At 55.0% G+C, this 24,705-nt stretch overlaps 10 protein-coding genes across 10 annotated transcripts; 4 read left to right on the top strand and 6 right to left on the bottom strand.

The window, feature by feature from the left end:
* Positions 1-92: 92 nt before the first annotated feature.
* On the bottom strand, positions 93-1,884 carry CCOS01_15333 (major facilitator superfamily transporter; the record flags this gene model as incomplete). Its single annotated transcript, XM_060463472.1, has 2 exons — positions 93-1,177; positions 1,224-1,884. The coding sequence occupies 2 exons, from the start codon at positions 1,882-1,884 to the stop codon at positions 93-95; spliced, it is 1,746 nt and encodes a 581-aa protein (XP_060306075.1).
* A 1,898-nt stretch (positions 1,885-3,782) lies between these two features.
* Positions 3,783-4,797, bottom strand: CCOS01_15332 (BTB/POZ domain-containing protein; the record flags this gene model as incomplete). Its single annotated transcript, XM_060463471.1, has 2 exons — positions 3,783-4,087; positions 4,134-4,797. The coding sequence occupies 2 exons, from the start codon at positions 4,795-4,797 to the stop codon at positions 3,783-3,785; spliced, it is 969 nt and encodes a 322-aa protein (XP_060306074.1).
* A 1,505-nt stretch (positions 4,798-6,302) lies between these two features.
* On the bottom strand, positions 6,303-7,241 carry CCOS01_15331 (uncharacterized protein; the record flags this gene model as incomplete). Its single annotated transcript, XM_060463470.1, has 3 exons — positions 6,303-6,848; positions 6,899-6,915; positions 6,992-7,241. 3 exons carry the CDS (start codon positions 7,239-7,241, stop codon positions 6,303-6,305), a joined length of 813 nt encoding a protein of 270 aa, XP_060306073.1.
* A 762-nt stretch (positions 7,242-8,003) lies between these two features.
* On the bottom strand, positions 8,004-9,924 carry CCOS01_15330 (uncharacterized protein; the record flags this gene model as incomplete). Its single annotated transcript, XM_060463469.1, has 4 exons — positions 8,004-8,215; positions 8,441-8,548; positions 8,595-9,242; positions 9,288-9,924. 4 exons carry the CDS (start codon positions 9,922-9,924, stop codon positions 8,004-8,006), a joined length of 1,605 nt encoding a protein of 534 aa, XP_060306072.1.
* Positions 9,925-11,728: 1,804 nt separating this feature from the next.
* On the top strand, positions 11,729-11,986 carry CCOS01_15329 (uncharacterized protein; the record flags this gene model as incomplete). The annotated part of the gene is made up of 1 exon (XM_060463468.1): positions 11,729-11,986. The coding sequence occupies one exon, from the start codon at positions 11,729-11,731 to the stop codon at positions 11,984-11,986; it is 258 nt and encodes an 85-aa protein (XP_060306071.1).
* A 24-nt stretch (positions 11,987-12,010) lies between these two features.
* On the top strand, positions 12,011-13,228 carry CCOS01_15328 (uncharacterized protein; the record flags this gene model as incomplete). Its single annotated transcript, XM_060463467.1, has 3 exons — positions 12,011-12,465; positions 12,736-13,011; positions 13,114-13,228. 3 exons carry the CDS (start codon positions 12,011-12,013, stop codon positions 13,226-13,228), a joined length of 846 nt encoding a protein of 281 aa, XP_060306070.1.
* Positions 13,229-15,053: 1,825 nt separating this feature from the next.
* CCOS01_15327 (uncharacterized protein) lies at positions 15,054-15,380 on the bottom strand (the record flags this gene model as incomplete). The annotated part of the gene is made up of 1 exon (XM_060463466.1): positions 15,054-15,380. The coding sequence occupies one exon, from the start codon at positions 15,378-15,380 to the stop codon at positions 15,054-15,056; it is 327 nt and encodes a 108-aa protein (XP_060306069.1).
* A 1,569-nt stretch (positions 15,381-16,949) lies between these two features.
* On the bottom strand, positions 16,950-17,792 carry CCOS01_15326 (uncharacterized protein; the record flags this gene model as incomplete). The annotated part of the gene is made up of 1 exon (XM_060463465.1): positions 16,950-17,792. A coding segment is annotated over one exon (843 nt), but the record flags the coding sequence as incomplete, so codon positions are not given.
* Positions 17,793-19,651: 1,859 nt separating this feature from the next.
* Positions 19,652-20,750, top strand: CCOS01_15325 (uncharacterized protein; the record flags this gene model as incomplete). Its single annotated transcript, XM_060463464.1, has 2 exons — positions 19,652-19,998; positions 20,405-20,750. The coding sequence occupies 2 exons, from the start codon at positions 19,652-19,654 to the stop codon at positions 20,748-20,750; spliced, it is 693 nt and encodes a 230-aa protein (XP_060306067.1).
* An 838-nt stretch (positions 20,751-21,588) lies between these two features.
* CCOS01_15324 (uncharacterized protein) lies at positions 21,589-22,992 on the top strand (the record flags this gene model as incomplete). Its single annotated transcript, XM_060463463.1, has 1 exon — positions 21,589-22,992. One exon carries the CDS (start codon positions 21,589-21,591, stop codon positions 22,990-22,992), a length of 1,404 nt encoding a protein of 467 aa, XP_060306066.1.
* Between the last annotated feature and the right edge of the window lie 1,713 nt (positions 22,993-24,705).

Genomic DNA, 24,705 nt, shown 5'->3' with positions numbered 1-24,705 from the left:
GCCGTGACACGTGCCGCTCCGGGTATCATTGTCTATCCATGCTCCCATCTCCAGATACGTAGTGAAGAAATGTCATCTATGCGTCGTCTAAGTTAAGCCTTGGGAGTCTCAGGCTCACCCTGGACGGTCCGCTCGTCATCGGACAAAACACCGCCGTCGCTGGCAGAGACGGACTTGCTGCGCTTGTGCTCCTTCTCGTGCGCCCGCTCCTCGGCCATGGCGTCGTCCTCGTTGACCTCCTCGTGCGTCTTGCGCATGCGCTCCAGCACTTCAGCGGCCTCGGCGGCGAAGGCGCACTTTGCGCGGATGGCGGGACCGAACTTGTAAAAGAGGAAGGGGACCGGCAGACAGGCGAGGGCGAGGAAGGCCGGGATGGACGAGGCCCAGTGGATGCCGAGGTTCTCGTACATTTGCGTAGTGAAGAGGGGGAAGGCGGCGCCGAAGAGGGACCGCATGACCGAGTTGGCGGCCAGGACGGAGGCGGCGAAGATGACGTACGAGTCGACGAGGTAGTTGAGCAAGCTGAGGAAGACGAGGACGAGACCCGCGGCGAAGAAGCCCGAGGCGATGATGGAGACGACCCAGTGGATCTCGGGGCCGTTGGTCCAGGCGAACCAGAAGAGGCCGATGGGAAGGAGGCAGGCTCCGACCATGGATGGCGGGAGACGGGCCTCGGGCGGGGCGAAGCCGCCGTGGGCGGCAGAGACCTTGAGGTAGCGGCGGCTGTCGAAGCCGGTGTAGACGACGGCAAAGACCATGCCGACGGCGACACCGAGGAAGGCCAGGCCGCCGACGCCAGGGGACCAGCCGCGGCCGCGCTGGAAGACGATGGGGAAGGCGGCGAAGAGCATGTAGAGGGTGCCGTAGACGATGGCCATGTAGATGGAGGTCAAGAGGACGATGGGCTCCCTGAAGAGGAGGATCCAGGGGCGGGAGAGGGCGACCTTGAACTGCTCGACGGCGGTCTTGCGGGGCGCGTGGGCCTCGTACTTTGAAATGTAGTTCTTGCCCGTGATCTTGGCGAGCTTATCGGCGCGGCGGCGGAGGAGGACGGGCGCGTACGTCTCGGGGACGGTCAGGGCGACGACGATGAGGACGACACCGGTGAAGATGGCCATGAGGCCCTCGATCCAGCGCCAGCCTTCCGCGACGCCGAGGAAACCACCAACAATGGGGCCTATGATGGTTAGCTGGGACTTACAGACTCGGGCAAAGGAGCATACCAATAGACGGGCCGAGGAAAGGAGCGGCAGCAAAGATGGCCGTGGCCAGGCCGCGCTCTTGGGCGTTGAACATGTCGGCAATAACACCGCCAGCGTTGGTCATGGGCGAAGCACCAAAGGTGCCGGCGAAGAAGCGCAGGATAATGAGCGTCTCAATGTTTTGCGCACCGGCGGCACCGGCGTTGAAGGCAGTGAGGGCGATGTAGGTGGCGATGAAGAGATACTGACGTCCGTACAGCTCAGAAAGGGGTGCCCACATGAGAGGACCGACGGCAAAGCCAACAACGAAGAGGGAGACGCCCAGGATACCAATTTCGGTCGACACCTTGAAGTCGCGAATGACCTCTGCGATACCTCCAGAGAAGGCCGTGCTCACAAAGGCAACGGCCAGGGTGGCGATGGCCTGCTCGATGGTGTAAGTCCACTTCTTCCACTTGGGGAAGGTCTGGGGGTTGTGGGCATCCTCGGGGAGGAAGTCAACGACAAAGGGAGCCTCGTGGGTGCCTTGTCCGGGGTATTTCCGTTGGAGGACGGCCTCTGTCACGCCGGCCTGGTCGAAGAGGAGGTGAAAGTAGTTGGCCTTGTTCACGGGCTTCTGGGCCTCGACATCGGCCTCGGTCGCTGTGATGGACGATGATGATGAGTGCGGCGCCGACGCCATGGTGACTGGCGGCTGGCTGGCTGTCCTCGTGGGTATTAAGCTTATCTAGTGTTGGACTGTGCTTGGATGACGATCGTCGTTAATGCTACGATAGGCGCTGAAGTCTAGGTCGGATGAGCGAGAGATCTGATCCGTAACCCGGAGACTTGGGACGGCCCATCGTCTATATACTGCGTAGGCCGGACTTGGCCTTGGGTGGGGATTTCCAATGAGATTTCCATCCCCTTCGTCGGTGCCCGTATCAACACACACACCCATCTCCATCGGCCAGGGGGGTGGTGTTGATCCACCGGTGCAAGCCCACCCGGGCGGTTTGTCTTCCGCACGCCCATTTCCCATGACTAAACCGCACGGAGTCGGTCGTAGAGGACGGGGACGAACCAGCGGAGGGTCACTTATCTCCGGCTCGGGTTAGGATCGAACGCTTTGCAGGCAGTCTGATACAATACTTGGCGCGGGATCTGACAGGAGTCACAAGACGGGATTAGGCCAGGAGCCGCACGATTTGGCTTTGTCAGATATGCGATGGCAGGTGGTTTGCTGTGCAGGGAATGGACGAATGCAAGCTGAGGTCTGCAGAGTGGATCTCTACTTTGATCGGAGCAGAGCTTTTCTTCCTTCCTCCGTCCGTTTTTTTTTTCTCTTTCAGGTACGTACCCGCTTGCGCCGCATGCACGGCGGAATGACGTGGTTTAGCGAAACCAAGGGACGGCCACACCGGGCCTAGTTCGCCGAGGCAACGTGCCAGAGACGATATTTCATGGGCTGGCGGCTCGCTAACGGGGACCCACCAACCGGGATGTCGGCGGACCTGGCCACCGTGCCGAGGTGCAGCCCTTCCAACTCCAACGGATTTCGAGACCATTGGCCTCGAGCCCTTCGACTAGGTATCAGTCTGTCCCCCTATTTTCTCATTACAAAGCCTTGAGACAGGACATTTCGGACTTTGCTCAACTTCGTCTCACCCCCAAACGAACGCGCACGCACTCGCAGTCGGACTACTGCGAGGAGGCCGACTCTTTTAATATGTTTGACTGATTCATGGCAAGGGATTCATCATCGTCGACCACCAACGCCGTCCGAACGGCATCCCACCAACATACGATGCAGGTGCAGCTGTGCAGCAAACGACATGACGGATGAACTACTAACCAGGGGCTTATCGTCTGTTGGCGCTACGCTGTACGGACCTCCCAGATCTGGACACCCGGTGATAAGAGGTTGCGAACCAACCAGTCGATTCGAGCATTCGGTGCATCGGCCGAGCGACCATCGACAGTAGTCAGTCGTACGGATACATCGACGCTGTTGACTTGCACAAGCAGGGCTTTTTCTGATTTAGCCTTTGACACCTTATTCTTGTTTACAAAGTAAAGGCATTCGGAGCCGGCCCACTACTCCGTACCCATCGGGACCGAATCTACAAAGTGCACGCAGTTGTGGCGTCCGGGAGGGCCCCTGCATGTCTGGCCTGCTTGGCTCCCGAGCCGTCGGCTCTTGCGAAAATCTGTAAAATTGCTTGATTGCCTGGACCGCCGCATCCCTCTTCCGGACTGGTCAGCCCATGAAATCTGGGTCTCGAAAGACCATGCGAGAGTCCCATTCGATCGTGCCGTCACAGATCCACCTTTTGCTTATCAACTCAACCTCGGAACTCGAGACTTGGCAGACCGCAGAGGCGCACTGTTTCTGTCTTGTTTTTACGGCCCACGGCCTTTGACCGAGCGGCTGCAAATCACCATAGGCGAGCCTCGGCTGTCAATTGTTGTGGCGTCGAAAATAAACTCGAATTTCAATGTCACCCTGCCTAACCCATGCAATTGGTCCCGCTGGAGCTAAATGACGATCGATCAAAGGACAACATGTTCTAGAACGGCGTCCGTCCGCGATGCACAATCTCAGTCTCGCCCACGCCGTGCATCCGCAAGGCGTATGCCTCCGCGGGCCTTGAAGTGCCTCATAAAGTCCGAACTGGGTCCGGCAGCGCGACGGCTCCGGTCCGCCAAGACCAATCCTTCGGCGAATTTTGTCGTCTCCTTGAGACTGGCCCCGAACAACTTCATTAGCTCCGGCCACGCGTCAAAGTGCTCGACCGAATCGACCTTGATCTCGACGAGCCGGAGTTGGTTACCGGTCGAGATGATGGGCAAGAGGTGCATCAGCAACGACGTCTTCAGGTCCTGTCTCTCCTTTTCAAGGAGATCTGTCACTCGTTAGTCCGAACACCCCCGGGAGAGCACCCGACTTACAGCACATCCGCAGCGCAAACTCGATGTCGACCACGTCCTCCGCGTCCACCAATTGTATGTACGGCACCGTGTGGTTCCAGACAAGCATGCGGGTGATCTTCTCAAATGACTTGGCCTCGTTGAGCAGGCCCGCCGCCAGGCCTAGCCTCCACAAGTCGCCGACCGTCAAGTGGTCAATCGACGGCTCGTGGTAGTGCAGCATGGTTTGCGACGCGTATTTGAGCGCGTCAATCAAGTCGTACTTGTCGGCGACAACCGCCACCTCGAGGATCGAGTCCGCTGCCGCGATCTGGCACACGCGCGAGTTCTGGTGGTGCAGGATGTTGAGGATCAGCTCCATGATCTCGGGGTCTTCGTCCGGTAGGCTGATCTTGACGGGTTCTGATCCCCTGTCCAGCAGCTTCTGCCCTTCGGAAAAGCGCGGCCCCAGCATCGCGCCAAACACCCTTGACGCCCGCTTCAGTATGAGCGAGTCTACGCGCAGCTCTGTTGTCTCCTCGCCGAGTCCTACGACGAGGATCACGTCGCCGTCCGGCACGACGGGCACGCCGCTGTAGTTGCGCGACCACATCCGCGCCGCGAAGCTGGCGGGCGACCGCACCTCAAAGAACTTTTCCTGTGTCGGCTTGTCGATCGCCATGTGCTTGCTGAGTGGTTGGTCCATTGTCGGTGGTCGGTGAAGGGTGACGATGACGAGACTTGCAGTGTTTTCCGTCCCCCGACTTTTTTTTCAGTAGTTACTTTTCCATCGCCACCGTTTAGTCTTTCCCCTCAAACGCAGCTCCTTGTGGAGAGTCAGTCTGGTGGTGTCGTGCCAGGAAGATCCAGGCCCCTCAGGCTCGGATGAGACGCCCGGCGCAAACGAGATGCCCTTGGTGGTGTCTCCCCCGACTCAGCTCGCGGGCAGTGAGGTGAATGGCGTCAGAGTCGAGGCTGCTTTTGGTCGATTGAGTCTGGAGTTTGGCCGGGTTTCCCCAGCGGGACAGCGTGTGGCCTATGCGGGATGAGGCTGCCCCCTCACGTCTGCGCATAGCATGCGAGTATTCCCTGCTGACGCGAGCCTTGTTGGGCCGGTTGAAACTTTGAAGGTGCATTCAGCTTGTGGCCCCAAGTCTTCTGTTTCGGGATTTATCTGGCTGTCAAGCCCCGTGAGAGTTGTTTGATGGGAGTGTCTTCGGCGAGAGCGAGGAGGAGGAGGAGGAGGAGGAGGTGGTGGTGGTGGTGGCTCGAGCTTGTCGGGAGGGGCAACGATGTCGGCCTTGGTCAGCAACAAAGGTCATCACAAAGGCCTGGGTCGAGTCGCCCAGCCGAGTTGTTTCGGTGAGAAAGTGTTAACACCCAGTCGTCGAATTCTGCTCGGTGTGGCTGAGATTGGGCACTTTGGTAGTGACCAAAGTCAATTCGACTGCGGCTGATCATGCGTCGGCGGTCCGCAGTGCTGTCACGGAGGCACGTGTTGGATGTGGCGGCGGAAGTCGTCCCATCTCTTGTTGGTCGGATGGCTGACATTGTTGGTCATGACCTGATTTGCGTACGATGGCGGGATATGCTGCAGCAAAGCCTTGGATTCGAAGAATCGTTAGATCTAGGCTTATGACGATGAGGCCTACATACCTTCATCAAGCGTCGTTCAGACTCTCTATCCTATTCTTTCATCAGTATTATCCAGAGAAAAGACAGCCGTTATTTCAAAAGATAGATGACAGAGACGAGATGATAGTCAGAGAGACCATAGACAAGATCAAGGGGCCTCGATATGACCACAGACCATATAAAAACACTCTTTTCATGCTCCAATCACCGCCATTCCTTCCTCGTGTGAGTCTGAGAACCATATGCAGTTTCCTTCCACAAGAGCACATAAGTGAATCGCTAGGGAATGGAACCCTGCCCGTAGATTACTCTGGGGGCGCCAGGATGACTTTAGGACTGCGGTCCAAGGATTTTCAACCTTAAATTCAGGCTTTCGCCTCACAAGAAGATGAACTTCAGACTTTCGCCTAGAAAGAAATGAGGTTCAGGCTTTCGCCCAGCGGCTTTTGTCGAGTAGTCGAGACGCTTCGTCGCAACGAGCTAGAGGTCAGAGCCGTCATAGCAGGCGAATGAATCCGACGATGTATAGATCGATATTGCGAGAGTTTTCCGAGGGAAAGGAATCGAAGCCTCGGTTTAGTCGTAACCAAGTCTGGCGCCAACATTGTTCTCATCATCATCGTCTGAATCACTCAAGGCACCGACGAAGGCTTTCCAGGTTTGGAAATCTGTCCGAGAGGATGTGCCAGTAGAATTTGCTGGGCGCGGATTGAGCGTCAGGACCGTCGGAGCACCAGAGGAAGAAATCTCATCGGCTTTGCGAGCAGGAGCAGGAGAAGAAAGAAGGGGCATGGGGGAAACGACAGCGCCGGAGATCTCTGAGGCCACACCACCATCGTTACCATATCTCTCCGATCTGATCTTCATCTCGTTGGTAAAGAACTCTTGTATAGGCCGCATGCGTTCAGCTTCAGTTGGAGCAGCGAGTCCAGATTCAATATAGTCGAAGGCTCGTCGAGCCATGTCGAAGTCATATCGCTGAGTTGTTCGGGAAAGAGATGGAATTTCGACGGTGGGACCCGTGGATGAGACAGGATGGGGCATCTGTTGCTCAGGCGTTTCCGCAGCGCTGTTGGCTGCATTGGTATTACGAAGCCTGTGCCTAGCAGCGGCTGGAATAGCCTGATACGCAGTTAGAAAAGCGTGTTGTGTGTAGAGGGAGTTGAACTTACGAGGTTTCTGCCTCTGTCTAATTGGACGATCAACTCGCGGGTGCCTCTTGGTCCTGAGTACATGACCCCTTTGAGGTCTCGATCGGCCCTGACACAGTCGTTGCGCTCTCTGAACGAGAGAAACACGACTCCATCGCGAGGGAGGCCAGTTGAAGCTGGCAGAGTCCGGCTTGGCGAGCTTCGAATTGAGGAAAGCCTCGACGCGGGCCCTGGTCTCCGCAAACGGGAGGCTCTTGACTCTGAGAAGTCTTCTGTTCTTGCGGTAAGGAGAAAGGACAATGTCGAATCTCTCCTGGTCGTCCTTGTCGTTGGCTTCAATGCCGCGGCTGCCGCTGAATGCCATTCTATGACGTGAATGAATGACTGAATCAACCTGTAATTCGTCGCACTTACCTGGGAAGTCTTGCTGAATGTAATTTGTTTTTCATTTGTTGATATTGTTGAAATCTTTCCAGAGAAGTTGCAGTGGAGAAAACCTGATGCGTTGGTGTAAGGTACCTAAGGTAGGTGGATACCTTACCTAGGGAAAGAGAGGTATGGCCAAGCGAGAAAGGTGCATGAGGCAGGTACGTGAGGTAGGTACGTTCGCAGGGTAAGGCATCTTCTAAGGTTGTGCTTTCCAAGGCATCTTGAAAAGTTAGTAGGCAGCGCGATGGTTCACTGCTCAAAACCGACCTTAGCTTTATTCCTTTTATTCCTATTACTGCTGCTACCACTGATACTATCGCCGTAATTGCTTCTTATCTCTTATGTATTCCTTGTGAAATACGTTTCAGAAAGCGCAGTGTGATACCAAGAATAACAATACGTAAAATATAGATAGTGTATAAGACGGAGCAGGCATGTGGTCTCTCGCCTCTCGGCTAGGCTCATTTCCTCCGGACGGGAACAGGAGGTGGGATAGAAGGCATCGAGCTGATCAAGTCGAAAAAAACGCTCGGTGGCAGCACACAGAGGAACAACAGCCTCTGGTTCCGAATGCCCTGGTAATCACCTGCTGAATGACCGTGGCAGAATTCCCAGCTTGTGAGAAAGCCACGAGGGAAAGCGGGAGAACTTCCTTTAGTATAGATCATTGTCGGTGTCGTGTTTTGAAACACAGAATCTATATATCTCTGTTTCCCCGGGTTCCCGACCGATTAGCCCTACGCCTAGCGATTTCTTCCAACTCGAGAATGGCACTCTCGATTACATCGGCCTCTTCAAAATGCGCCTCGTAGAAGTCTTCATAAAAGCCTTGTTCGTCAGAATCTTGGTCGCATTCGTAGATGTACTCATGAAAGGCACCAGCAGCTCCGGCAAAGTGACTCATCAGGCCTATGCGGTATACAAGGTCGAGTAGATCTCAGCTTGGTAGAAGATCTGGCTGGGTAGATAGCTAAGGTCTACGATACAGGGATACCACTCAGTACGTCGAAATCGCCCTGGCTCTCAGCTGGGCCCCCTTCTTCCAGATGAAAATGGGAAGAGGGACGGCAAGCATTGCGCCGACAAGGGCCATCAAGCTATTGGCCCAGCCGTATCCGAGCGCATGGTACATACTCGGGGCAAACAACGGGAACAGAAAAGCAGTCAAGCTCTTGACAAACTGAATCGCTGCCATGGCACTACTGGTATGCTCTGCGTACGCGTCGATCACGTAGGCCGTCACTGATAACTTGTCAGTCATGTCACCAATAGACTAAATCAAACTCACTAGGCATTCCACTAAGCTGCATGCCAAACATCATGACGACAACTCCGACATCGACTATCAGCCAGTAGAGGCGATACTGTGCTGTCCAGCCGTAAAACAGAGTCCCCAGCCAGGCCGGAACAATACCAAAGAATGCGAGCATGACCCGAGACTCTGGCGTAGGTTGGTCTCGGCGTTTATACAAGCGATCCAGTATCAGTCCACCAAATTGAGACCCGACAAGCTCTCCAAAAGAGCAGGCGATGTAGTGCAATCCGCTAATCTCCACAGACTGGCCGTATTGCTGTTTCCAGATGTCTGCAAAGGTCGACAGCGTGACATACAGGATACCATAGTTGAATCCCGACAGGACGGCCGACACCTGAATAATGGGATGGAAGAGAAGCAGACGAAGCGGCCTTGTCAGGGAGTTTCTTATGACTGCTAAAGTGGACTTGCCAGCGTCGATTCTCTCGCTGAACGTGTAGTATCTCGTTTCGCCGGTTTCCTTGCGGAGACGAGCAGCCCGCCGGCGTAGGATGAGCGGACTGTAGGACTCTGGGAAGCTGAAGAAGGAGACAAAGATCATGACAGCTTGGAACATGGAAGTGGACCAGAACATCCATCGCCACGTCGTGCGCGCCGCAATGAAGCCACCAATGATGGGGCCTAGAAGGGGTTAGCTTGGTTAGGTGCGAAATTGGGTCAACTTACCAACGGCCGCACCCAGCAGGGGTATGAGAAGATAGAACCCCAGAGACTGGCCTCTCTGTTCAGGGCGCCAGATGTCGCCCAGGACTCCACCCCCGAGTGCGTAAATGGAACTGGCGCCGAAGCCCGCCAGAAAGCGAGCGGCAATAAGCGTCCCCTTGGTGTTTGCGAAACCACAGAGCACGTTCCATATCAGAAACCATACGCTCGAGGCGTGGAGCACGACCTGTCGACCGTAGATCTCAGACATTGGCCCCATGACGAGGGGGCCAAATGCGGTGGCAAGGAGATAAATGGACAACGCCATGGCGGACTCGGTGGAGGTCATGTCGAGCTCCGCCGCAATGTTCGTCAGGGCGGGAGCCATGATTGTTGAAACCATGATGCGATTGAAACCGGTGGCCGATAGTACATCGGTGACCATCCATTTCCGACCCGCGGGCCAGTCGAGAGGGTTCTCGGCGTCATGCGGTTGCGTAAAGGTGACTAAGAAAGGATCCGAGTCCTTTGACGGGGTGGGACCGACCGGAGCGGGGGCAGTTGCGGCCGGTGCCGGGTCCGGAAGGGGGGCTAACTCCAAGTCGACCGACCTCGGTGCCACCGAGACTACACCACTGTCATGCTGAGCAGGATTCGCCATGATAATGTTCGTTGAGGAATAGTGTTGATTGTGTTCTTATTCAATGGCAATGGCGTGCCGGATATCAAACGGCAGTCGACTGATGGCCGAAGATACGCCTGTTTCTGCAGCCTGGGGAGCACGATCAAGCAACGCGCAAACAAAGCTATTTGAGGCAGTAGCAATGAACAATCAGAAGGGTTCGTCTGTCTTTTCTATATGTCAGCGTTGCTCGGTTTCTGGCTGACAACCCTCGGAAATAGGAGGTGAGGTCGGATATGCGATCCGCCGACCTGCTCAAAGAAGATGCGCTAAAGCAGGCAGCAGCACGTACTATCTTACCTACTTCAAGCGAGAAACAAGCCATCACCATTTTAATGCGTCATTCTTGGGTTCCTACCGACGCAACAACATTGGCTCGATCTGCAGGCTCTCCAAGACCGGTGCGCCTAGAGAGTCGGGTTCTCATGCAGGGAATACCACGTACCTTATTGATGCCATTGACTGGGGTACATCCACCGCCGTTGCCGGCCCCACTTCACCGTGCCAAGCCGACACCAGGCCTGTCTTCTTGACTACCTGCTTGCCGTATGATGGCCGTGACGAATGAATTCGTATTCGTTGCGCAGATAAGGCAAGTTCAGTCGGTTCAATGCCCTGGTCTATTCGGTTTTTTGAGTTTTTCTTTTTGATAAGCCATATCATAGCCTGGAGGGTAAAATGTTCTAGTTCGAAAGGGAGGAGATTGCAATTCATCACAAATCTCTCGTTCCCACATTCAAAATCTTTGTCCTAAATCCCACCCGCTTGACTGACGCTTGTACGCCTCCTAAATCTTTGTGTCCTTAGTGGTACCGTTACCTCGGCCGTACTTACGTTTATCCCTCTACATATAGCCGACCTGGGAAAAAGGCGGGTTGAGCATGGCCCAAAGAAAAAGTCAATTCTATTCATACAACAGAACAGCAAAAGAGTTCACCCCCCCGGTGCTGAACTGGGGGCTACATCTCTGGCGCACTTTCTGGGACTCGAACTCGGATACTCGCTAAGCCTGTCGTCGAGTAGGCTGGTTGGCGTAAATCGATTGTTGACCATTAACCATTCCACCACCACGCCACAGTTTGACCTGACCCGTCGACCTAGACGGGCGCCTGCTGTGCTGGTGACAGGAATGGACTTGGTCTGACCTATATAGGCTTCACCTGTGGCGTCAGGGAACCTTGAGGCATAGCTTGAGGTTGCGGGAGCCGACGAACCAGGTGGAAGGTGCTAGGGTGGCTCCTTTCTCCTTCCCTGTCACGTGCCTAGGGAGTGAACCGGCTACCACTGATCATCTCAGTTTCCCACCCTACTGCTCATTCGGCTCATATGTAGGTAAGAGCAGGAGCTCAAGATAACTGCCTCGTCAAATTCAGCGATGAAAGACAAGACAATGGCATGAGAAGTGTTGATGAGGCGGAGCCACGAACTAAGGCAGTCGAAGCGTCACTTATCATCATTACATACCTCAAGTGTGCAAGAATTCGAAGACTGTGTTCTCTACAGAAGCTGGTTGACTTGACGAATACGCACCTCACGTGAAAAGAGACCGCCATATTCAGATATTCTTCCAGCTGCCCACTTTCACTCTCCCACCGTCTGATTTTCTCATTTCTCCCACTCTCTAACTTCACCTCTTTCACCTTCCACATACTCCAACACTTCCCATGTCGCCTCTTCCCAGCCCATATTCCGTTCCCCACATTCCACCCTTCCCAATTGACACAAACACCACAATTTGTGTTGTCAAGTGAAGGTAAGTAAAACTCGTATGATTCGGTACGCAATGGGTTCTAATTCTGATCGTAGGTTCAGTGGATCATGGAATCTGAAGACGCGCTTCGGTGCGCAGTCAAACGAGAACGCTCTCTCTCGGATGAAGCCCAAGATTGCAAAAGGGCCCGGCAATCCTCCCCCCCCAGCCGAACCCGTGTTTGGACGTCTTCAAGTCACCGCTGATGCTGATGCCATCAGCCAAGTCACCAACAAACGCCCCGACCAGGCAGTCGTCGACTTCATAGTGGACGATGCATTTGCCTCGTAAGGGCCACGCGAGCAGGCCTACAGAATGCTCGACAAGATGATGGAGCACGGCAATGGGGAAGTCTTCATTTGTGTCGTCCGCCTCGTGCCAGGACCCCCGTCCTCGCAATTACGAGGCCAAGAAATACCTGCGATCTCTGCTATACCGTCCTCGGACGTGCCTCCAGCGCCCTCCGGAACGCCTCCTCCACTGCCCCTAGAGTCGTCTCTTCTACCACCTCTGGAGCCGCCTCTTCCGACGTCTCTGGAATCGGTACCTTCACTTTCTCCTTCTCCCAAGCAAGGTGTGACGGAATCAACCGCCAGGTCTAGTCGTGCTTTATCTATACAGATCAAGAGCGAAGTGAGTCCTGGAGTGGAGACTGGTCGACAGGCCACCGACGAGGTCGAGAGCAGCAATCGCCGAGTGGCGCGACCGGCTGGCCCCAAGACAGTTCGGCAGGCCCCTGCCCAAGACAATGATCGCCAAGTTGTGCAAAGGTTCGGAATGGATGATCCTGTGCCTTCCCGAGAGTCGCCGGAAGACATGGCTATTGTCCCTGCCAGCAAATCCCATCCTCAGCAATCGAGAAGACAAAAAAACAAACGGTCGCGAAACAATAACCGTGGTAAAACCAATAATAACAACCGCCATGTCTAGAAGTCTAGGCCAGATCCAAACACTCACATCATGTTCCGGAGGATGAGTTCTAGGGAACCTTACGACTTCCAGCAGAGGAACGAATAATGCGCCAACATTATCTGTGGCAGTTGCTCGGCCCGGGGCCATCACCTCTTGGATTGCGTTTGGCCAGACGCCAGAGGTGATTTGGTGGGCTGCCCGTTCTGCAACACCCAGGAGCACGTCATGGACCTCTGTCCGCAGCAGCCCTCTTTCGATGAATGGGGGTGGGCGTATATTCTCATCTACGGTCGGGCCAACAAGCCGCTGCTGAGGACCACACGCAGCTGGTTCCATTATGCCCATATTGGCCACCGCTTCACCTCCGCTGATGCTCTTGATTTAAAGACAGCAGCTGAGTGGAGGTACGTATTGTCAAAGGGTTTCCCGTGGACCAGATCCTTTGGGCAGAATTTGGTAAAGCCTCACAACTTGTCGCGCGGTCCATGGGTCCGTTATGATTGCAGAAGCGACAGCGCCTCTCAGAATCACTTGAAGCGGGACCCGGAAACGATGAATTCCTATGTTGTGTTTTCAAATATGCGTCTGATGGACGAGCGGTTCAACCCCAACCAAGACTGATAAAGATAGTGTTTTGAGGCCGAGACCAAGTGGTCTTGTTCATGCGACCATTCTTTGGCCCTAGCTCGCGGGACCTCGAGATTAAAAAACAGTCGGTCGATGGCCGGTTGAACCTCTGCCAAGGCCGATCGGGACGGTGTCTTGAAGCCAAGATCCAGTGCTCCGTACGTCCTCAAAGTAATGATTGGAGGCGTGCGCCGATGGTGTGAGTTAGTAACGTAGAACTATTGTCAACAAAACTATGTTAGTTATTATTTGTATGTCTGCTTCATGTTGCGTCTTGCTCCCGGTGCTGTCTCGTCGTTTGGACAAGTATCGGGATTACGCATCTCAAAGGACATGGTTCCGTAGGTATATAGAACCGTTGTGTCTTTGAGTTCATCGTCGAACGTGGCCATCTGTTTCACCCCTTAAGGCCCGCTTATATATATGCAGTTTAAACGCTAACCACGTCCAAGTCACGATTGTGGCTCTAAGCTTGTTCCTCTTTTCTCTATTGATTCTACGTGACGATGTTACATGGACCACAGGCAGCTTGTCGATGGTGACGAAAACGTCATGGTAGAAGAGAGGGACTTCTCATATGCTTCTATTTTTCCTAGTGTAGCCCTACAGCGGCTTTCTGACTGCAGGGCGGGTCATTTTCGTAATGGCATCAATTATCCAGTGGCACAACGCTCTTCACGTGACTTAGATAAATGCAACTGAGGCCAGCGGACAGAACTTTCACCATTTCCATTCTAGGGCTTATATTTTAGGATGAACGATATCTACTACGCATCCTTGATGCCCACATTGTAATCATGCACCGAATTGAACTCCCGAGGAAATTGATACAAGAAATGGCACATTAAAAACGTGTAGATGCTGACGTGGATCCTGGTTTGATGCCTCAAGAGTGAACTACTGTAGTCTAGCCAGAAAGCTCGAGACAGTTCTGTCCCTCCGTAGTGAACAAGCTTCGTCCGACAACGCCATTCTTGCATGCGTCGTGACATTCGCATCGGCTCCAGTCTTTATATAGCGACGGCGAATCGCTGTTGCCTATGATCTAACAAGGAAGAAAGCATTTCCTCTGTGAGAAAGCAACCTCCATATATGATGTGGTCAGACCAGTAAATATCCGACAGCAATCATATGAAACATAATTAGTGCCATTCTCTTCCTTTTACTATTATTACCGTTGATCCCTTCAATACTTCTTGTTCAGTAGTACATAGAGTAGAGAGGTAGGCAGAGAAGAGCAATGGCAGAAACAGGCAAGCATGTAAGGTAGGCAATAAGCGGCAAATCATTGTGTCACTCACTCGGAGGCATTGGACAACACATGATCACACTCTATGCCAGCAGACCAAGCTCGAGAGACTCACCTCCTTGAATCGACGGTCAGAATCGTGTCTGTGGTTGGGAGACGGCGGGTCTGCGGCGACCACGGTACACAACCAAGCAAAGATGACCGCCGTCAAAAGCAAGGTCAATTGTCCTGACTTCTTCATTTAGGCCATCAACCAGCTCGAACAACGTAACGAATGTCTCAGGAAACGTTCCAGAACAATTCTGCACCTCCTTGCATGTGTCCGCAATCAAAGACTGCCACGCGACGGTGCCCTACCATTATGCGTTTCAGATGTCAGGAGTCCGCAAGGGTGCAATGCGGGGGCTGCCAACGACGGACGCTGGGGCATCGCACAACCGCGAGCCAAAATGCAATGGAATCGCGCGCTCATTGGATGGTCAAGGATCATTGATAACCCAGTTCTTTAGGTGATTTGACAGATGCGCCGTGACAGAGCCAAATCGGCATTGCAGGCCGTCACCTTGGGCGCTAGGAGAAATGGCTGCAGCCACACAGAGGAGCGTATCCTTTTGAGAACGCCGGCCGGATTCCGTGATCAACGCCGCTCCGTAGGACGGCGAGTGATGGCGGTAGTTGGAGATTACGGTAGAGCATCCCGGCCTCGCCTATGGCACCCACCACCGGCATTGGCGAATTCCATGATGCGTAGATGGCGACGCAAGGCACGCAGATAACCAGCGGCGCCTCGCTGACCTGTTGTGGTCCTCTTTGCGGTGGAGGGTAGGATGCAGAGTTGGTGATTGGTGGCGGCTGGGTTGTTGGAAGCGGGCATTTTGCCATTGTAAGGAAATGCATGCGTTGGCAGGGCCCTGGTCCGGACCCGAGCGACTGTCACCGGACAGTGCAAAGATGAGATGCGGAAATGAGCCACGACAGGACCGAGGTACGAGAGGTCGGAGCCTTTCCGCTCGTCTTGGTGTAAGCGGGCTATTGTTTGCTGCAGCCTAAGCAGATGTATGTGATAGATGATGTCCAACGGCGGTTCGTATCAGGCACTCAAGGTACCGCCATGCTGGTACCGTACGTTCGTTGCCGTGTTTTCTCATCGTAGTCGACGGCGATGGAGCGAGAGCGACTTTAGAGGCGCGAAGGAGGGGGTTCGAGACACTGCTCCATTGCAACGGCCGTAGCTATGAGGCATAGTTGACTGAATCGACGCCGTCGTTGGAAGTAAGTGCTGGCCGAAACGGCAAGGCTTATACAGTAGTGCCTTGAAAGGTGAAAAAAAAAAAAAAAAAACAATAACGCCAGTGTATGGACCGAGCGTCACTGTCAGAGCTAGATTGGCGGGATGACGGACCCGTCGTTTAACCCGTTCTTAGCGGAGGAAAGCCCTGTGGCGTCGCTGCTGGACCCCTGCGAGAGGTTGAACACAATCACCAACAGCTAAGAACCAACAAGAGCGGGGTTGACGGTTGGTGTGTGTGTGGGGACGTCGACATCGAGTGCGAACAGCGACAAGAGGGCGTGAATATATCCGAACATGACCCCACAATGGAACGAGTCTGAGTCCGGGACCTCGACTCTCGCCGCCAAGATGTACGGCAAGATACGCGAACAGCCAACAGCTGGCGTTGAGTGTCGGTACGGATACACTTGCTTGGCTCGCTTGTCTTGGATCGAGTATGGTCGTCACATTCCCATTGTTGGCCGCCACAAGAACAATTCATCAAGTCCCAATCGTACAGTACACCCGAGGGACAGCCCTGCAGTTGATAGAGGTTGATTTGACGGCAGCTCAGCTGGAGTTGGACGGCCAGCACAGAGGCATCTCGCTGCAATCGCCCGCGGTTGGCGATGGGAACCGTCGACTCGGTTGGCGGACGCGGGTGAGAGGTGACCGGCAGGTGGTGGAATGCAGCAGCGCCACTAGAGAAACGTCAGAGAATGGAAAACGAATTGCAAAAGACTGATCTTGTCTCACCGCGCCGGTCGTGTCGACGCCGATTGGCGATGCTCGTTGACAACCGAGACCACCGTCTAAAAGACATGCATATCTGTGTCCCATCCGAACATGTGGCCCGAAATCCAGGTACTCCGTACCGGTCCCGGGGGTTCGCCCTTCTTCTCATCCGGAGATGTGCACGATATGCTGAACTTTATCCAACTCGATTTGCTGCCACCCACCCCGGTCGCACCCCGGGCGTGCGGCCCTTGCCTTTGACAAGCAAACATGAACCCGGATTCAGCGTCACATACCTACTGTGCGGCGTCCACACCAATGGCCCAAAGCTGTAGAGCTGCAAATGACCGCTCCATCGATTGGTCCGTCGATTGGCAGGTATTCGTACGGAGTGTGTCCAGCCACACGTGGAGGTGCACAAGAGTCATACAGACGCGAGACTTGCTGCCCAGCTTGAAGGCCTACAGAATCAAGTCAATGGCCGTGCAAGAGAGGGAGATTCTCCAAGCAGCCGCAATATCGGTTCCGGGTGGCTGCCGGTGCCCGCCACGGCGCATTGGTTTGACAACGAAATGGTTTGTTGTATGCGGCGGGTGCGTGCTGGACAATGATTGACCCGAGAACAATCCAAGGGAGCCTCGGTCGGTGGTCTCGAAAAAAGTGCACAAAAGACCAACGTGCGCTGACATCAGCCCATAGACTGGTCCCTGGCAGCTCGCTGACTGAGTGCGACTTGATTGCCTCGTGTTAACACTGAGAGCTGGTGTCGGCAAGGCATGAAGATCATTACCAATGGATGATGAACGAGGTTGAGCACTATCGACATGCCGACGGAAGGAATTGAGGAATACAGGGGAACGTGGGCTATTCGCCGATCGGATGAGCAAGCGGCGCGGGTGAATGCCTCGATTGAGAAGCGTGTTTGCTGGATGGCCGGAGGACGTTGAGAATTGGGGGCGACAAAGCGACGGACGTGGGAACTCGGAGACGATGCGTAGCAGGAGCCAGGAGAGCACAAGGAGCGGGCCGGGCTGGGACGAAAGCCCCCGTCCTCCGGGGCAAAAAGGCGGTCCCAAGGAGATGTCTGGTTGTAAATGCCTCGGCGGGTATGTCGAATAGCATACTGCGTAAGGTATCAGTTGGTGAGTCTTTTGGCACGTATGGGCCGGGGTGGTCTGCGATCGTGGACGAGACTCGCTCGCGTGGCACAGCAGAGGTAGCTGGGTAGCGAGCGGGCTGCGGCGGATGCAAAAGAAAGCGACGAGAAGCTGAGCAGGATCTCGATCTCCACAATGCTCACAAGCATGAGCGAGTGCGAGACCTGAAAGCAAATGTCAGCAAGCAAACATGCACATTGGGACATAGTGTAGCCGTAGGATACACACTACTCCGTACAGAGCAGAGGCTCGCCCGAGGCTCAGTCAGCTGAGGGGCATCAGCATGGCGGCGCAGTGGAGGCCGCAGGCTCAGAGTGTCTTTGAGGGCGGCCGAGTTGTATTCCAGAAGCGTACGAGTATGTCTGTCTGGGTGATGGAGATGTGGACTTGGGTGCGTGGAACGGCTGGGATGGTGAGGTGAAGCGCAAGCCCCGGTTCCAATTTCGTTGCAGCAGCAAGGACCCAAGTTCCAACAGAGGCAGGTCCCCTCCCCCCGGCCGTTGCAGATGCTGATTCTGTCACTTTCCTCTGCTGCGTACGGAGGAGTACTACGCAGTAACGTACGTGGGTACGTAGGTAACTTGACCTGCATCGTGCTGCCCGCCGCTGGCCGCACCGTCGAGCCTCGACAGATTTCTAGGTTTGTTAAATCTGTCACTGGAGGTTAACGTACCCGCCAAAGCCTCGAGAACCTCACAACCTATACTACGTAGGCGTACTTAGGGGCGTCAGTCGGGCGTTCGTAGCTTCAGCACTAGGATAGCGCGGAAAGAGAGTGTAGGCATGGCCCCTGGCGCCAATCGTCGGCCGCTAGGTATGGATGCACCCGTCGTTTAGCGGGCCCCAAGGCGCGATTACGTCCCCGCAAACTTCCAGGTTTGAAGAGATGTTGTTGATTCCGCTGTCCATGCTTTTGCTCCCCGAGAACACAAAGCTTTACAGTCATGTTGCGTAGGGACACTTCGTACTCGTGGTGCAAGTACGCAGTAAAATGCAAGGTAAATATAGACGTGTGGCGATTCCGGAACTCGCTCCTGCCGGTCCAGGTCCAGGTCCATGTCCAGGTCCAGGGGCTCCAGGACGAGGTGGTCCCCTTCCTGGGCCGTTGGAGTCGACTGCGATTCGGTACAAATACAGAGGCTGTCGGCGAGATATCGCAGCGTCGGGGGAATGTTCAAAGTCGACGAGTTTGCGACTGGCGGTTGGGACCAGGGCTTCCTATTTCACTCGTCGAGTCTTGACCCTCGCGGGTTTAAGGCGTGCATGGTCGGGTTGCATTGTCCAAGGCTCCCCGGTACACCCAAGTCCCAAGTTGCAGTTCCGAAGAGGCGTCCAACGCCACCTGATTCGTTGACCCCGTCCACTCTGCTCGACTGGGCGCAGGAGCATCGCATGCGCAGTTCTGCACGCCAATGGAGCCCTTGCCTTTGCACTGTACTCCATACGTACTCTGTGGTCCGAAAGGAGGACTGCTGCTGCGTGAGCCTGGCGAGAGAGATGCTGGGTGTGTTGCACAACGCTCGTTGCGATGCATGCGATGGCTGCAATGCATTATTATGAGAAAAGTGCACCAAGGACCGAGGACCGGTTACCTCACTTCAGGCAGGCACCAATTTGCAGTTACCTGAGGTGTCTGTACGGATGGAGTACGTACAGTATGGAGTAGTCATCAGTGAGGTACGTACGGATACGTACTCTGGGTTGGGCCTTCCCCACACACCTCAATCCAAAATTGGATGTTCCTTCCACCTCGAGTCCCTCCAGCTTTCTCCTCCCTCTTCGTGATCCAATCAGACCCGTTCGTCCAATGGACTGCCCGTCTGATGCTTCAGGAAACGGTACGTACCATCTCCCCTCGACTGCCTCCAGCCTACAGGTAGGTATTCTCCTCCATACTCCGTAAGGTACTCCTCAGCCCAACTTCATCCGAGTTGCATTCCAAGCTCCGTTCCCATGCACCCGTCGTGCCGTCTCTCTTTTTCCCAACTGGACGGAGGCCGAGTGCGATGCAGCACCCTCACGAATCCCCTCGACCAACCATTCACCGGCCAGAGTCTCGACAGTCGACAGCCACCCCCCAGCCGTCCGCCAATGTCGCCTCCTGTCTTGCGGCTTGTCCTGGTCGAACCCATGATCCCGGTCCTTGTCCTGGTTGCTGGACTGGCACCGCATCCTCGTTCAACTCTTGGCCCTGGCTCGCCAGAGCTGGGGTCCCCCCTAAGCCCATCCGTTTCCGCGCCGCCTACCAGACCACCCTATCGCGCTACCTTTCTGTGCCTGCTCGCTCAAATCTTCCAAACGAATGCCTCCCTTCTATCCGTTGGTCTCTCGTCCTTTTACAGCCAAAATCTGCGTACGATACCCATACTCTGTGCTCTGATGGATAGTACTGATCACTTCCTCACAGTGACCAAAAAACGTCTCGAATCCTTTTCGGCCATTATCCAGTCTGGTACGGAGTATTCGCTTACCACTCGCTCGCCCTTCGCGTCCAACAAGTCGCAAGGCCCCAAATTTCTCTCCCCCATCCATCACATTGTCCGACGTGGGGCCTGATCCCGGTCTCTCCTCGACAGGACAAGACAAGCCAACACTGCACCTGGTGTTTTGCGGATGCCGCGTGCTGATGCTGGTCGGCCCTGATCCTCGCTCGCCTTTTGCTCTTTTCCTCTCCCTCTCCTCTCTCTTCCTTCTTCGCCTCTCCTCCTGAGCCAGAAACCATCGTACCTTTGCAGCGGTGCACTTCAACAGACGGACAGAGCGGACAGGGAACCAAGACCCATCCTAGCAGTGTGCAGATACTGTGCAGTCTCTCGTCTCCGTCCTCCACTCCTTCTCTGGCACCGCAAAATCGATTCCTGCAGCCGCGGATTGGCCCTGTTGACTTGTCCGCAGCTTCATATACATACCTGCCAACAACCCCCCACCGCCCACCGTCGTCTTGCCCTCTTCTTCCCTTCACCATACCTGTGCCTCGCTCTGGTCGCACTCCCAACACCGCACACCCTCCCACGCCCACGCCCATCCGACACTGGCCTGATCCGACCGCCAACGTCTACTCACACATCAACATTCATCCGTCTTGCATGCCAAACGACAACATAGTCGACGCCATTCTGTCTCGAACCTCAATTGTCCCGCTGATCGTTCCTCCCGGGTTCTGGGTGCTCCCATCAGACTAGATTTCGCTGGTGCCAACTTGGACAAGGATCTCCCCGGCTCGACTCTCGTCATCTCTATTCACGCCGACACACCTAGCCGCTCCGATCCATCGAGCAACAGCCCGCACTTGTTTGTCGCTGATAACGATTAGACCGTGTCTCAACCGCGCGCCTTCGACCAGTGGTCTGGACAGCGAAAAAGGAAAGGGAACGAGGTGTCTCTGTTCTGTTACGAGCCCTGTGTAGAGACGTTTGCCCACGTTCGTCCGCCAAGCAGCGAAGCGCCATTGGGCAAGACAGCGGACAAAAGAGCCCCTCTCTGCTACCGCCCGTCTCTCGGTTCATCTCCAGCATCCAGCACCTCTCATCCTTTTGTTTCTTCGCGAGAGAGCTTTCAATGGGCGTGGTCTGACTTGCACCATCCGACGCCGTTTTTTCTCCTTCTCTCTCAAAATCTTCAATCAACTCACAATCGGGCCAGCTGACACGCGCCGATCGTACTGAGCGCATCCGGAGCTGAACGCCTCGCTCTCTCTCCAGCGCTTGACTTGGCCAAGGGCTGAGTACGGATCTGAGACTTCTCCACCTACAGTGAGTTCGCTCCGGCCGCCACACCCCCGAGCCGAGAACGTGGAAGGGTGCCCTCGCGCCGGAACGAGCATTGATGCTAATAAGGGCAGCTCACTCTCAGGAGCAATTACACAAATCGTCTTGGCCGTTCCGCCACTCTTCGTCTTCACATAGCGGAATCTACAGTCTATCAACCAGTTGAAGCACCCAGCATGGCTCAAAGGCATAACTCATGGGCGCCTTCGCCCTCGTCGTATGGCCCGCCACGGCCAGCCATGGACGGACATTACGCCTACGAACCCGAGCCAATGCGACTGCCACCTCCAATGCACTCAAACTCGCAACCGAGGCCCGTCGCACAGCAGCAGCCCGAATATCACCAAAACGACTACCATCAAGCCCCCTACTACCGCAGTGATTATCAGCATCAGCGCGAGTACCACCAGCCCCCCTCGCCCAGCTACCATCAGCCGCCGCAGTACCAACACTACCAACAGCCACCGCCTCAACCGACACAGCTTACCGATCCGTACAGAGCAGCTCCCATGCCCCGCTATCCCCAGGAGTCGCCACGCGAATCACCGACATTGTCCGCGACTAAGAGTGAGCCATATGACGAGTACCAGGCGGCAAGAGAAGCACATTATCTCAAGCGTAACCAGCCTCCACAGATGCCGCACATGTCGCAGGGTGCCCCGCGGGTGTTGAACGACAATTACCAGGGCGGAGGAAAGGTCGCCATTCCATTCACGCCGCCCAGCCTGAGGATTCCCGCAGTGCGGTCTGGGTCCACGATCCCGACGGCCGGAGCACCGTGGAGTGCCACGAGCCAGCATGAAAGAGTCAAGATTGAGGATCTTTTGAGCGGCGGCAGCGACGATCGGAGGATGCTCCAGCGTGTTCCGGAACCAGAAGTCAAGGTGGTGCGAAACGAGTACGAAATCTTTTTCCGCCAACAGCCCATGGCGGCCAGATGCTGCGGCTACGGCGAAAGAGACAGAAGAGTCATTGATCCGCCGCCCATTGTTCAGCTGCGGATAAACAACCCCGATCTCACGCCTGACGAGCTGTACAACAAGATTCATCACCCCGCCTACGTTGTGCACTGCAGTATCTGGAACGTGGACGGAGAAACCGACGAAACCAACATGCCCAACGATGGGATGCGACCAGGCAAGCGGATCATGGGCTCGCTGGTATCATCGCCATTTGTGGGCCAAGACGAAAACGGCAACGAAGGCTGTTTCTTCTGTTTCCCCGACATGTCAGTCCGCACACCGGGCAGCTTCCGTCTCAAATTTGTGTTGGTTGTCGTCGATCCGACGCACATGGCAAGGAAAGCTCCCATCCGGTCAACCATCATGAGCGACATATTTGTTGTCTACAGCGCAAAGGATTTCCCGGGCATGCAGGCCAGCACACCTCTCACCAAGCGTCTCAAAGAGCAAGGATGTCTTATTTCCATCAAAAAGGGCAACGAAAAGTCTGGTGGGAAGAACGCTCGTCGGCAAGTAGACAGCGACGACGACGAAGACGAGGAAGACAACGGTGGAGGTGGCGGCGGCGGAGGAGGAACCTCAACGACCAGGCGCAAAAAGACAAGAAAGCAGCGGTGAACGACAAAAGGAAAAAACAAACCCCCCCCCCCCCCACACCGACTTGACACGGGATGGCAGCATAATGTAACACGGCGTTCGTTGGAGATTGGTAAATCGGCGAATAGACGGCGGCGATGGTGTTTCAATTGGGAGTTCTCGTCGGGTTTGGGGCCGTTCTTGACGATAGAGGCGTACAAGAACGAGTGTGCAATACTTGTTATACGTCGAAACCGTCTTTCCAAGGCCAGGCGGTAATTTATCATCACGGCCTAGCAAAGCGAGGAATACCCGCTACGAAGGTCGCTTTTTATTTTATTTTATGTGTCTATCCCATTTGTTGCATATTTGTTGCTTTACTTTCTTCTCGATTCACTCATCATTTCTTCGTATCTATATATACCCTTTGTGGAAATTTTATGGGTTATGGTCATGGAGAGACGCGAATTTGATATTGGGTTCGACTCTCGAGGCGGTTGCATCGTTGGCGGGAAAGACAGTCTTGTGCTCTTTTCCTACACGGGGACAAAGTACAGGCTTTTTTACTGTGACCTCGCTAGGTACCAGATGGATACAAAATTCAAAGTCGGGGCGCCGCCTTGTCAAACTCATTTCACATTGTTCAGCTACCAGTGATGCTGCGCTCAGCCGACACACGTCGAAGCGCACTTCCATTCCGACATGATCTGACTGCACGCCGCGAGCAAGGGAGACACTCCCGTTTGGGGAACTTGTCGCAACGCATGGTCCCATTGCCACGACTTTGGCGTCGATGGCGCCGACGATCCCCATCCGACAGCCGGGCCATCGTTGCAGGCGTTGCATTCCTCGGCTGAGCAGCGTGATCGTCTGAGGTTACACGGCCCGACACAGGGTGAAGGGCGAGCCGGGAAACACGTAGGGAGCAAAAATATTGGGTGAGGCCATCCGAGGCATGCGATTTGTCTCTCCAGGGACCCGTTCACCTCTACCGTGTGGCATGCTCTCCGTCCTCGGGCCTTGGAGAAATCTTAGCATCCTCAGGGCCCGAAGGGCTCGTCTTCCTCTTCGTGCCGTCCACGATACTCCCTGGCGAAGCCCTGTCGATCTGCCAACTGTGCGAGTCAGGGTTCATGGGTCCTTTTGTTTTCCCCCTCCCCTCGTCTCCAATTGTCCTGGTTCGTGGGTCGTGGGCCATTGAACCATTTCACCAATGCAAGGTACGCATACACAGCAATTGGCCCGCGATTCGAGCATCGCGGTAGCCGCCGCCCATTATCCAAAATAAAGTTTCGGGAGGGGACGGGCGAAACGGGTGACGGGTGGACGGGTGACGGGGTCACGGATGCCTACCCAGAAGAACCAAACCGGCCCACGGTCCACCGAACGGGTACGCAGTATGGGCGCGCAATCTCCTACATTTTCTGCGAAATTTACGGGATACCTAGGTACTCCAGACGGGAACGATTTCCCGTTCGGCGGGGTCCAGTGGCGCGCGCGGGCACATGGGCATTGAGGTGGGCACACGCGGGTCTTGGTCCGGGCTTTTGTCTTTCCCTCGTCTTTGCTCTTCGTCTTCGTCTTCTTGGGCCACCAGTCCAACAGGTAGGTAGGGAGTACGGCGTACGGGTGTGAGGATACTTTAGGAGACTGAGACATTCACAGAACTTGTCTTTGGATCGTTGGGGGAAAAAAAAAGAAAAACAAAAAGTGTGGCGCTGTGGTTGCTCCAAAAACTCGCGTGGCTTAGAGTCA

The sequence above is a fragment of the Colletotrichum costaricense genome, assembly GCF_030867565.1.
Source record: "Colletotrichum costaricense strain IMI 309622 chromosome Unknown Scaffold_23.1, whole genome shotgun sequence".
NCBI classification, from domain to species: Eukaryota; Fungi; Ascomycota; class Sordariomycetes; order Glomerellales; family Glomerellaceae; genus Colletotrichum; species Colletotrichum costaricense.
The sequence above is the reverse complement of the archived record's forward strand: the minus strand, read 5'-3'. Positions and strand labels throughout refer to the sequence as shown.